The sequence below is a fragment of the Hakea prostrata genome, chromosome 3 (genome assembly GCF_041222555.1).
Source record: "Hakea prostrata isolate BN-2017 chromosome 3, UWA_Hpros_2, whole genome shotgun sequence".
Classification (NCBI taxonomy): Eukaryota; Viridiplantae; Streptophyta; class Magnoliopsida; order Proteales; family Proteaceae; genus Hakea; species Hakea prostrata.
Window position 1 is genome coordinate 42,342,116 of NC_142602.1, and position 12,401 is coordinate 42,354,516.

At 41.9% G+C, this 12,401-nt stretch overlaps 1 protein-coding gene across 1 annotated transcript; it reads right to left on the reverse strand.

The window, feature by feature from the left end:
- Positions 1 to 1,336: 1,336 nt before the first annotated feature.
- LOC149022304 (uncharacterized) lies at positions 1,337 to 2,947 on the reverse strand. The gene is made up of 4 exons (XM_089147581.1): positions 2,725 to 2,947; positions 2,357 to 2,604; positions 1,888 to 2,209; positions 1,337 to 1,347 (listed from the first exon to the last, which is right to left on the reverse strand). The coding sequence occupies exons 1-4, from the start codon at positions 2,945 to 2,947 to the stop codon at positions 1,337 to 1,339; spliced, it is 804 nt and encodes a 267-aa protein (XP_089003707.1).
- Between the last annotated feature and the right edge of the window lie 9,454 nt (positions 2,948 to 12,401).

Here is a 12,401-nt window from a genome sequence, read left to right on the forward strand (position 1 = left end):
CAACTAATTCAATCTTCTTCGATGCGCAAATTTTCACTAAACACTGACAACATGCTCAAGTAAGGGGCATCATTGTCAATGTCCATAGGCTCTGTATCAAGCATCGAATCTTCAACTAAGAGGGCCCACAAGTCCCTTCTACCACCACTTCGAGTCTTCGGACCTGCAACAGTATAAAATTTGGGCCGGGTCAGGGTTAGGATAAGGCCGGATTTTATAGTTAATGTCTCTAAATCTTTAAAGCAAAAACAACGGCGGCAAGCTCTAAATCATGAGTGGGATAATTCCGCTCATAATCCTTCAATTGCCTAGAGGCATAAGCCACAACCTTGTCGTGTTGCATCAACATGCAACCCAAACCGATCTTGGAAGCATCAGTGTAGAGTGTCAACCCACTGGAACTATCAGGTATAGTTAAAACCGGAGCGCTTGTCAATCTAACTTTCAGCTCTTCAAAATTCTTCTCGCAAGCTTCGGTCCAAACAAACTTCTCTTCTTTTCTAGTTAGCTTAGTCATAGGGGCAGCCAACCTAGAAAAGTTCTCAATAAATCTCCGATAGTATCCTGCCAATCCAAGGAAACTTCTTATCTCAATCACAGTCTTCGGTCTTTCCCAATCTGTAACAGTTTGCACTTTCTCCGGGTCAACACGGATACCTTCGGCTGAAACAACATGGCCAAGAAACACTACCCTTGAGAGCCAAAAGTCACACTTGCTAAACTTGGCATAGAGTTTCTTTTCTCTCAACCTTTGCAATGTGAAGTTCAGGTGTTTCACATGCTCTTCCTCATTCTTCGAGTAGATCAAGATGTCATCAATGAAAACGATCACAAACTTATTGAGCACATCATGAAATACCTGGTTCATGAGGTCCATGAACACAGCAGGAGCATTGGTTAAACCAAAAGGCATAACTTTAAATTCATAATGTCCATACCTTGTTCTCAACGCCGTCTTAAAGATTTCACTTGACTTCACTTTCAATTGATGATACCTAGACCTTAAGTCAATCTTCGAGAACAAAGCCGCACCTTTCAACTGATCAAAAAAATCATCAATCCGGGGCAGCGGGTATTTATTCTTGATCGTTAACTTGTTCAACTCCCGGTAGTCAATGCATAGGCGCATACTACCGTCCTTCTTCTTCACAAACAAGACCGGAGCTCCCCAGGGTGATACACTTGGCTGCATAAAACCTCTATCCAGGAGCTCATTCAATTGCGTTTGCAACTCCTCTAGCTCGTTAGGTGCCATCCTATATGGGGCCTTAGACACCGGAGACTCTCCAGGAGTCAAGTCTATGAAGAACTCAACCTCTCTATCAGGGGGTATTCCTTACAGATCGTCTGGAAACACATCAGGAATGTTACAAGCAACTTTGACATCTTCAAGTCTCTTCTCTTCTTTGACCTTGCTTCCAGATGAAGCATCTTCCACCAAGGCGTGGACTTGCATTAAAGCGGTCAAAGTCTTCTTGCTCACTCTTCCCTTCTTGCCTTGGAACTCGAAAACTGAATTCCCTTCCATTCAAAACTGAATCTTCTTCAAAGAGCACAAGATCCCAGCATTGTAGGATCTTCACCAATCAATTCCCAAGATCACGTCGAAATCCCTCATATCAAACAACACTAGATTTGCCTTCAAGTTCAATCCACAAACAAAAACAGGACATTCCTCTAAAACTTTATCTAGTTTAACAGCAGACCCAACAGGGGTACAATTTGACAAACAACTAGATAAACATCTGGGTGTTAGGTTAGTCTTTACAACAAAAGTAGATGAAATGAATGAATGAGATGCACTCGTATCAAACAACACAAATGCTAGAAAGGAAGCGACTAACAATGTATCTGCGACAACTTCATGGCAAGGGTTCTGCTCAGTACCAGAGATGTTGAATACTCTACTAGAAGGAGGGGCAGGGGAAGGAACAGGAGCAGAAGCGCTTCTCATGATAGGAGCAGAAACACCAGGCAAGGCAGACTTCTTCAGACAAGAGCGAGCAAAATGTCCGGGCTGCTTACAAAGGAAGCACACAAGATCTCTCTGTCCCAGAGAAGCGGCTGCCATAGCAAGTCTCTGAAAAGCAAGCTGAGGGTGAACCATATCAGGCCGAGGGGGCTGCACAAATCCCGTAGGTCGAGCTCCACTAGGTTGGCCACGAGGACCCACATGAGTAGCACTAGAACTCTGACCCACACTCCTAGGCTGGAAGGCAGGAGTGGGATATGGTGAAGGCCTCACAAACTAACGCTCAGTGCGATCCAAAAGACCAGGGTGCTTAGGCTGCCAAGGCCTCTGAACACGCGCATTTTCTCTTTCAGCTTCTTCCAACTTCTTAGCATTCTGAACCACCTGGGCATAACTCTCAAGAGGGAGGAGGGTGAGGTCTGTCTTTAAAGATGGCCACAGTCTTTTGAAGAATTTCTTTGCTTTCGCATTGTCAAGCTTTATCGAATCAGGGGCGAAAAAGAACAACTCTTCAAATTTTTGCTGGTAGTACAGCACTGAAAGGGAATCCTGAGCTAATTCCGTAAACTCTGTCTCCTTGGAATCCTTCACTGCCTCAGGGAAATAGTTCTTACAAAAGGCTTCCTTGAATACTTCTCAAGAGACAACACCAGCATGGAGGGTTTCCAGAATGGGTCGAGAAGAAGTCCACCATGCATCCGCTTCCTGCTAAAGCTTCTGCTCGACGAAGAGTACTTTCTGTGCATCTGTACACTGCAAATGCCGGAAGGCCTTTTCTAGTTCCCTTATCCATTTGTTAGGGAACAGAACATCATTAGATACACCAGTAAAGGATGGCACCTGCATTTTCAAGAAGCTCTCCATTAGCCTGGTATGCGGGGTTCCTGCGAACCTCTCCACATACGGGGCTGCCATGCCGGGGTTACCATGCCCACCTTCTCTGTTCTCCTCCCGAAGATTCACAAAACCAACCATCATCTGATTGAACTGAGTTTGCTATTGCTGCATCATGTTCGCCATGACGCTAGCAATGTCCTTGAAGCTTTCAATATCAGGGGCATTTGGGATGCCATTTGAAGTATGGTTGTCCTCTTGGGTCTGTTGGTCAGACCCCCCCCCCCCCAGCAGGTGTCTCCTCGTTACCGGTACTACCAGAACCGACAAGACGATTTCTCAGTAGAACCATTCTGCAAAAGAAATTCGACCACATCAAGACACGAAGATTCATCAAAACTCTCTTGACCATATGATTAAAATGCTCAAATCATACATAGGTTCATCAATATAATAAGAAAATAATCAAACATTGGTCAAAATTCAAAAATTTCATCAAAAATCCAATTTTTTTTCACTTTTATTAGCCTTGGTCGACTGGCTGGTCGACTGTCAGTCGACCAACGCTCAAGCTCAACAGTAACGATAAAATCAGGTTTTTAACTTCATTTCCACTCCATTTCTCATTTCTAACTCATTTCTCTTGTGGAGGGGCTCTCGAGAACGCATTAGCAGTCACTTCTAAGTAGATTCCAAGTGGTTTCAGGCTTCCACAACATCAACACAACAAGTATTACGCAACCAAGTAAGGAAATCACTATTCATCATCTTCTCAATTGATTTCTTCACTTAGATTTCTCAAAATACCATGTTAAACTTGTTGTTCTAAGTTAGAAACATGTTCATGCATGCTTAGAAACATAATCTCATAGTTTTCATGCAACAACATTGCTTAAACATTAAGCAAACTCAAAATCTGAACTTGCTTTCGTTAACGTAGCCGAAAATTTCCAAAATTTAGTAAAACTTCGAATTCTTTCAAACCGCTAGGAGTTTTAACACCAAATTTGATGCTACACATTCCAAATGACATGCTACACACTACCATGCAATTCGTTTCCACCAATTTCAACAATATCAAAAATCCCCAAATTTGACCTAAACGTCAAAATTCCTCTTTTCTAGCTTGCTGAATTTTCAACTTTAGGACGCGATTTCGACTAGTTTTCTTCCAACAAACTTCACAATCATGCAATTCTAAGTATTGTGCATGTGTCAGTATACTCAATTGAATTTTCCCCAACTTTGAAAATTTCCAAAAAAATGACGAAAACGCCCTTCATGTCCAATTTTGGTTAATCTTCTAACATTGACTTGTTGATCTTTTCTACAGATATTTATACACAATGGAGAGACAAGGATGAAGTGGTCGAGCTCGAGGTAGGGTAGTGGGAGCCAGGAGAGGTAAAGGTCAGGTACCTTTGCTGCCACGAGCGGAGGTGATCGACCGACACCCCTTCGTTACACCATTGGCCGAGTTCCTCTACGAGGTATACTTTGGGCATTGTCATATAGAGTATGGCCGACCATTTCGGGCTGGAGAGTTGACAACATTTCGGATCGTGGAGAGATTCGACACTTTGGGATGGACACACCAACTCACTGAGGATTTACCGGTGTACCCAGAGTTAGTTCGGCTGTTTTACAACAATTTGACATCTTTTGTGGAGGGTCCAGCTGATCAGATGGAGTTAGTGATAGCGAGTCAAGTCAGAGAGATTTAGATCAGATTTACTACTCATACACTAGCAGAGATTCTCGGGGTTCCACATTGTCCACATGCATGTGTGTGGATATTAGTAGGGGAGCATTTCAGCATTCACATGCTTCCATACGAGCTATAAGAGATATGCATGACACTTTGGAATGATGATAGGCGTAATCAGCCTAGGAAGAGCGGTGAGATGATTCTATCAGCCAAAGTCCTTGGGCATTGTAGGGAGGAACATCATACTGAGAGCGGGACATCATCAAGTGGTTACGATGATGGATGCCTTGCTCATCTATCAAATCTATATGGGATTCGAGATCGATCTGGCTTATATTATACAGAGTGTTATGATCGAGGTTCTCACGCATCCGGGTGTTAGGAACATTTGCTTTGGGATCCTATTGACACGCATCTTCATGTATTTTGGGGTAGACCTAGATGGTGAGGAGAGGGTTGTTGGAGGTGCGGGTATTCCATCGGCACGAGGACCATTGGACTGATGCAGTTAGATCAAGTTGACAGGTCTCCTAGTCTAGGGGATGAGTCGGAGTCCGAGGATGATGATGAGCATGCTCCCACAGAGGAACAGGCTGGGGATGATATAGGTATGCAAGATGTCGGTCCCGATGATCAAGGGACTCCTGCGCCACAGTTTGAGGTCGGTGGTCCATCACAGGTTGCACCAGAGGCACCGGATCTGTATGCTCAGATGCTGTCTATGACTTCCCTGATGGAGAGGATGGGGGCCAGACAGGAGCAGTTGTTCAAGAGTTTAGGGGCCAGGCAGACTCAGATGTACGAGAGGATGGAGGCGAGTCAGACACAGATGTATGAGAGGCTGGAGGTGAGGCTTGCATAGATAAAATCTAGACAAGATCAGATGCAATCTCAGCTCTCTCAGATTACCAAGGATGTCAGAGCACCCAAAGATCGGCGACGGTCTCCTAGATAGATAGATTGTACTAGGATTTCAGTTTATGCTTTCCATATGTAATCCATTGTAAAACTTATTTAAGTTAATGAAAGTTATTTTTGTTTCATTTATTATTGTGCATTATTCGTTTTTATTTTTCGTTTCATTAGGTGATGATTGTTAAATTATAATTATTGTATGTTATTCAACAATTCACTTATGCTTCATTAATCGGTTTTGTAGTCCGAGTTATCTATTATTCACTTCTAAGAATAATTGAGTCACCTTGGATCTATGACTCGGAATGTTTCGTTGTCGTTTCTGTGGTTGGGGCCTTACTTAATAGTGGGCTCTGATACCACTCTATCACATCCACCCAGTCGGTATCCTATCTGGCATACCCGGGATGTGATCCACAGCCCGAAGTTCAAGATCGAGCAGCCATGCCTCCCACATACATGATAACATAATCATTAACAATACAATCAACGTTTAATGTAAGTAATAAATAGAGCAAGTGAATAAGGAAAGATAATCAATCAAAGTGCGGAATTTATCAAATATTAATTATACATAAAGAAATCTCAAAAGGGAAAGAGTGATCAGGAGTCACTCCTTCAAATATAGCGGAAAGTGGTTAATCAATCTCAATTACAACCAATATCAAGAGTAAATCCATAAGAGTTAAAGACAATATATCCAAATGTTTAACAGTCATCTAGGGAAATGGGGCACTACGCAAAGGTTTTTTCTATCATAATGATTGTTTCTTCATAAGTGTGGACGAAGTGAACCTAGCGCAGCCGCTCCCTCCCCATGGTGGGGCTAACCCTGGTACGAACCATAATCCTCCTCGGCACAATAATCCTGACTTTCATCGTAGCCATCACCCGAAGGGTAGTATGCGGGATCATAGCTCATGTCGTAGAGTGCGCCATCAGAGTCTTCTACACCTGCAGGATAATCTAACAAATTGCACGAAAGGAATGAGTTCAAAAGAACTCAGCAAGGCAAGTCGTTTCATATATATAACTCATACGATATAAGTCACGATATGATGCAAGATGATATGAGACAATGATGATATATGATTCTAACCCTAAGTATGCTAGTCTCTAAGGTAGACATGCTTTAAGCCATAGCACCATACTTCTTTAGGTCGTCTGTCACTCCCCCTCAATCATACATCATATCTTGGGTCTGCCGGGGTAATTGGGTAAAGTCCTCATCAAAACAATGGTTGTGGGTTAAGTCACCACTCTCTCACATCACCATTGGTATAAGTATTGGCGCATGTCACGGTGAAGCCTAGCCCAATGCAAGTCATCTACTTAGTCGTATCATGTCAGATCCGGATACTTTCCCTATGGCACCGACTAACTCGGTTCCGTATCCTTCACACTAGAGTCAGCGTATCCTATGGCTCCCAGCAACTCGGACTACGGACTCATCAACCCTATTGGTCATCCACAAATGGTAAACGGGAAGCTCTCACGTTCTCTCATGGGTTGGTTGCCGGTCTTGAGCGCCCATGAACCCAGGTCTATCCATTTGCAACCCTACCAATAAATGGCCCCTTTCGAGTATCCGCAGTATGGTTTAAGTCCTCTCACGGAGTGGTTACCGATCTTGAGCGCCCATCAACCATACTCTACCACGGGTCGTTCGGTCTCAATACCCTTCCGATTCGGGTCAAATACAACAAGGATAATCCTAACCATACACCTAGACAATCCTATGTATGTCATCCAATAACCCGGGAAAGTGTCGATGGACACCTTAAGAGAATATCCCATACTATTCCCTCCGATGTCCAATGACAGAAGTGTCGGAAGGACACTAGTCAATCCCAAGTCATACGTAGTCATTCACAAGTTCAATCTCATCATATCATATCAAATCAATAATTCATCATATAATTAAAGGATACACATAGGAAATATATCTACTGAGTTCTCATATAAGTATATTTACATAATCAATGTACTTGAGTTAACCACCGTCCTTATCTTAATCGAGTCGTAAATAAAATCAATGATAACCAAGAATAGTCCCAAAAGTCAGTGTTGGTACCCTAGACAACATACAAGTAACATCAGAGTAGAAAACAATCGAATCGGATGTCAAACGAAGCAATTTGGCCAAGTACAGGGATGTTAACATCTCTTGGTTGACTGACTTGGTCAACTGTCAGTCGACCAAGGCAGTCGACCAAGACTTGTTAACAATGGGCAGAATTGAAGATTTGGCCCGAAACTGACCTTCCAGTGCTCCGATCGACACGAAATTTGGAGGGCATGATTATAACAATATGAGGACACTACACACTAAATTTCATAACGATCCAACGGTCCAATTATAAATACCCAAATCGAAGCCCTATGTTCTATATGATAAATATCAAGAATCGAATTGGAATTGATTGAAATTGTAAAGAATGATGGGAATCAATCAAGTGAATGTTAAGAATTAAGTTAGAATCATGAATTCATAATAATCTTGACCTAACATGCATCTACATATCAGTTTTGAATCAAGAATAGGTTGAAATGAAAGGAATCAAAGCAATGAAATGTAAGCAATCCTAATGAGAGCATAACATAGCAAAAGTGGGGTGATAATCATGGAATTGAAAGGGGGAAACTCATGGTTAAGTGTTTGCAAGGTTGCAACACTTCAACCATGGTCTTAAGGTCTTAAATTGATAGAATAATGAATAGATTAGAAGAAGAATAAGAGGAATCATACATTGAGTTGATGATTGAAGTGTAAAACTAATGATTGGAGTCAAAGATCTTCACAAACACCAAGGAAAGCCCAAGAGAGTTACACTTTTCGTTCTCTGGAGTGCCAATGATTGGGCTAGACCTTCATTCACGAGTTCCAAAAAGGTAGGGTCAAAATGGGAAGTAATTTTGTGAATTTTCGAATTTCATTACTGCTGGTCGACTGGCTAGTCGACTGTCAGTTGACCAAGCAGTCGACCAAGGCTTGACAGCAACTTAGAACAAGGAATTGGAAGGCCAGACAGATTCGAATTGAGTTGGGTTTTCTCCTACAAGTCAATCAACAAGTCTAGTTTCAAGAAATACCTTCGGATTGAGCACGGGGGGTCCAATAGGTGCTTCAACTAATTCAATATTCTTCGATGCGCAGATTTTCACTAAACACCAACAATGTGCTCAAGTAAGGGGCATCATTGTCAAAGTCCATAGGCTCTGGTTCAAGCATCGAATCTTCAACTACAAGGGCCCACAAGTCTCTTCTACCTCCACTTCTGGTCTTCTGACCTGCAACAATATAAAATCCGGGCCGGGTCAAGGTTTGGATAAGGCCGGATTTTACACACTTGGTTGAATAAATCCTTTTTCTAAGAGCTCATTCAGTTGATTTTGTAGTTCCTTCAATTCGGTAGGTTCCATTCTATATGGAGCTTTTGATACCGGGGCAGTTCCTGGGATCAACTCTATGGTAAACTCTAGCTCTCTCTCCGGAGGCAAACCTAACAAGTCTTCCGGAAAAACATCCACGAACTCATTCACCACCTTGACTTCCTCAAGCTTATTTTCCTTTTTGTTCTCATTTCCAGATGAAGCACTAAGTGACACACATTCTACCAATGCATTCACTTGCATCACCGCAGTCAAAGTCTTCCTGCTAAGTCTTCCTTAATCACCTTGAAATTCAAAGACTGAATTTCCTTCAACCTGAAATTTTACTCTTCTCAAAGGACAGAGGATAACCGCTTTATGACCAGTCAACCAATCCATTCCCAAAATCACATCAAAATCCTTCATATCTAAGAGTACCGAATCAGCTTCCAAATTTCTTCCACAAACAATAACAGGTCAAGCTTCAACTACTTAATCTAACTGTACCATTGATCTAGTAGGTGTACTAATCATCAAGCATCTAGATAATTTCTTTGATGTCGCAATAGTACATCTTACAAATATAGATGATATGAAAGAATGAGATGCACCAATATCAAATAGTACAAAAGCAAGTACTAAAGCGACAAGTAGCGTACCTGTCACAACATCATGACTCATATCCTGCTCGATCCCAATAATACTAAACACTTTTCCTATAGGAGGGACTGGTGCAGTCCTGGCTACAGTTGCTGCCAGCTGAGTATTTCTTCGATGGCAAGTGCGGGCATAATGTCAAGTCTGCTTGCAAAAGAAACAGATAGGATCTCTCGGTGTAGTAGTAGTAGTCACTGTTGTCAATGATCTCTGATTCACAGGCCTAGGATTTGCATAGACTAGCTTGGAAACTTGAACATTCCCAGTTAGTCTGATCTCGCTATTCTGAATCTGCTGTCCAGTCTGAGTATTCCCAAAACTTTGTCCTACATTCCTAGGCTGAAATGTCAAGGTGGGGTATGGTGTAGGTCTAGTGAACTTCCTGTCAGTCCTTTCCACATAACTAGAATTCCTACTCTGTAGGGATCTCTGGAGACGATACTTCTCCTTCTTAGACTCTTCAACTTTCTTCGAATTCTGAACAATCTGTGCATAACTCTAAATTGGTAGAACAGTGAGATAAGTCTTGATTGAGGGTCTAAGTCCTTTGAAGAACTTCTTCACTTTTGCTCGATCTACTCTCAATGACTCAGAAGTGAAGAAATACAGCTCTTTGAATTTATGTTGATACTTCAGACAAAAAGTGGTCCTTGCACAAGAGCCATGAACTCCAACTCTTTTTCATCCTTCATAGACTCAAGGAAATAATTCTTACAAAAAACATCTTTAAAATTTTCCCAAGTAATACCATCAGTATGCAAAGCTTCCAGAATGGGACGGGTAGCACAACATGCATCTGCTTCATGTTGAAGCTTCTACTGGACGAACAAAATCTTTTGTGCCTCAATGCACTGCAAGTTCCTAAAGGCCTTCTCTAATTCCCTCACCCATTTATTAGGGAACAAAGTATCCATCGTCACACTAGTGAAATCCGACACTTGGAGCTTCAGAAAACTCTCCATCAACGCATTCCTTCTAGCATTAGGCACACCAGCAATGTTAGGATTCACCTGGGCAACACATGTCTCATTATTCATAGCCATGAATCCAATCATCATCTGATTAAACTGTATGTTTTGCTGTTGCATGATGTTCCCCATAATATTAGCAATATCCTGCAAGCTTGCGATCGGGGGAGCACCAGGTGGATTTCCAACAGTCTGACCATGCATAGTTACCTAGCCACTGGCATCATCAGTAGATGCTCCACTATCCGCGACAGTCCCATTCACATTCCGACTTGCAGAGGCATTGTGAATCCTTGTGTTAACCATCCTATTAATCCAACATGAAGGCAAAAATCCAAGAAATTTTCAAAAACTCATTCCCATGCTCCAAACATGTAAAACACACTTATCTCGGTAGTATATGCCATTAAAAATCCAGACATAAGCATCAAAATCAAATTTCACCCAAAACTGGCCAAAGTCCAATAATTTTGTCACACTTGGTTGCTTGGGGAGACTAAAGTATGCGACCATAGATCCTTGCACGAGAAAAACTCTATTTAAAGGGCCCACAATGCTCATTTCAAAACATTTCTAACTTTTCCCATTTCTTGAGAGGGCTCTGGATAAAGGTTTTCTAATGCATTCCAAGGGTTTCTAGGGCTTCAAAGGTCTTCCACATCAACATCTAACACCACTTTGATCATCAACCTTTGGTAAGTGATGTTCAAACACCTTGGTGGCTTAACCCTCTTCTTGTTTTTTGCTCAAATCCATGAAATAGTTGTTGTTCTAGGTTAGAAACATGTCTAGGAGTTTCTTTTTTTACATTCCAAGTGTTATAAACTCAATGCCATGCTCCAACAACAATTTCTGACACTCTTTATATGCATTTTCACTATTCACCACATAATATGCCCATATTTAAAATTTTCTTCTCATTTTTAAATGCAATAAATTTTTAAGTCAAACAACTTCCTACACATCTGATTCACTATGATTGAGGTGCACACACATTTCGTTCGACCGAATTCCGAGTTTTCAAAAATCTCAAAATCTCACCCAAAAGTGGATTTTCCCCCATTTTTCCCTTGCTGAATTTTCTTGTAAGAACTAGGTTTTCAATGGATTTTTCTCAATAAACCATCTTAGCATCTTAATCCAACTTGAAAACGCATGCCAACATGTCCAAATAGCAATTTTTGCCGAAATCAAAATTTTCCAAAAAAAATTACTAAAATACCCTTCTTCACCAAAAATAAGCCTGTTGTACTTCCTTTACTAACTTCATGCATACATTGCCTTGTCTCTACAGATTTCATCATGCCACGCCAAAGAAGACTTGTAGACAAGGGTCTGGGACACATTCCTCACCAAGAGGTCATCCAAGGGGATCTCTTCAACTCTCCACAGGCCGAGTTCCTGTACGAGTACTACTTCGAGGACTTACCTATAGAGTACGGCCGTCTATTAGTGATGAGGGACATTGCGGTCTTCCGCATCCAACAGTTATTTGATGTCATGCAGTGGACTCACTTTTTCATTGCTGATCTCCCAGTGTAACCAGAGCTTGTCAAGTACTTCTATGGTAACCTGACCTACCACAAAGAGATAGAAGTATACGGAGGTTCGAGGCTAGTCATCAAGACACGGGTCCAGGAGACTGAGATTCGTTTCTCCACTAGAGTGCTAGCCCGCATACTCGAGGTACCTCACTACCCATATTCTTGCTGGTGGATTCTCGTCGACATCGACATTACAGAGACTCTCTTACCATACGAGCTTCGCGATATTTGTTCCACCTTGTGGGATAACCTCGAGTGTTACAATCTAGAGAGCGCACAGACACAATTCCTTCCGTCAAAGTCATTGGGCGGAACATCATTCTGAAGGACCGTCATCACAGCAGAGTCACGGTGATGGAGGCACTCGTGATCTATAGCATCTACACCTAACATCGCATCGACCTGTACTACATTATCTAGCACGTCATGAT

Excerpts from the sequence above, each read along its gene's own strand:
- LOC149022304 (XM_089147581.1), bottom strand. The coding sequence starts at position 2,947 with ATGGTTGGTTTTGTGAATCTTCGGGAGGAGAACAGAGAAGGTGGGCAT. Across the intron at positions 2,605-2,724 it reads GGCCTTCCGGCATTTGCAGT|TATTCAAGGAAGCCTTTTGT; the intron begins GTACAGATGCAC and ends TCTCTTGAGAAG. Across the intron at positions 2,210-2,356 it reads CTCTTGAGAGTTATGCCCAG|CCTAGGAGTGTGGGTCAGAG; the intron begins GTGGTTCAGAAT and ends CCTGCCTTCCAG.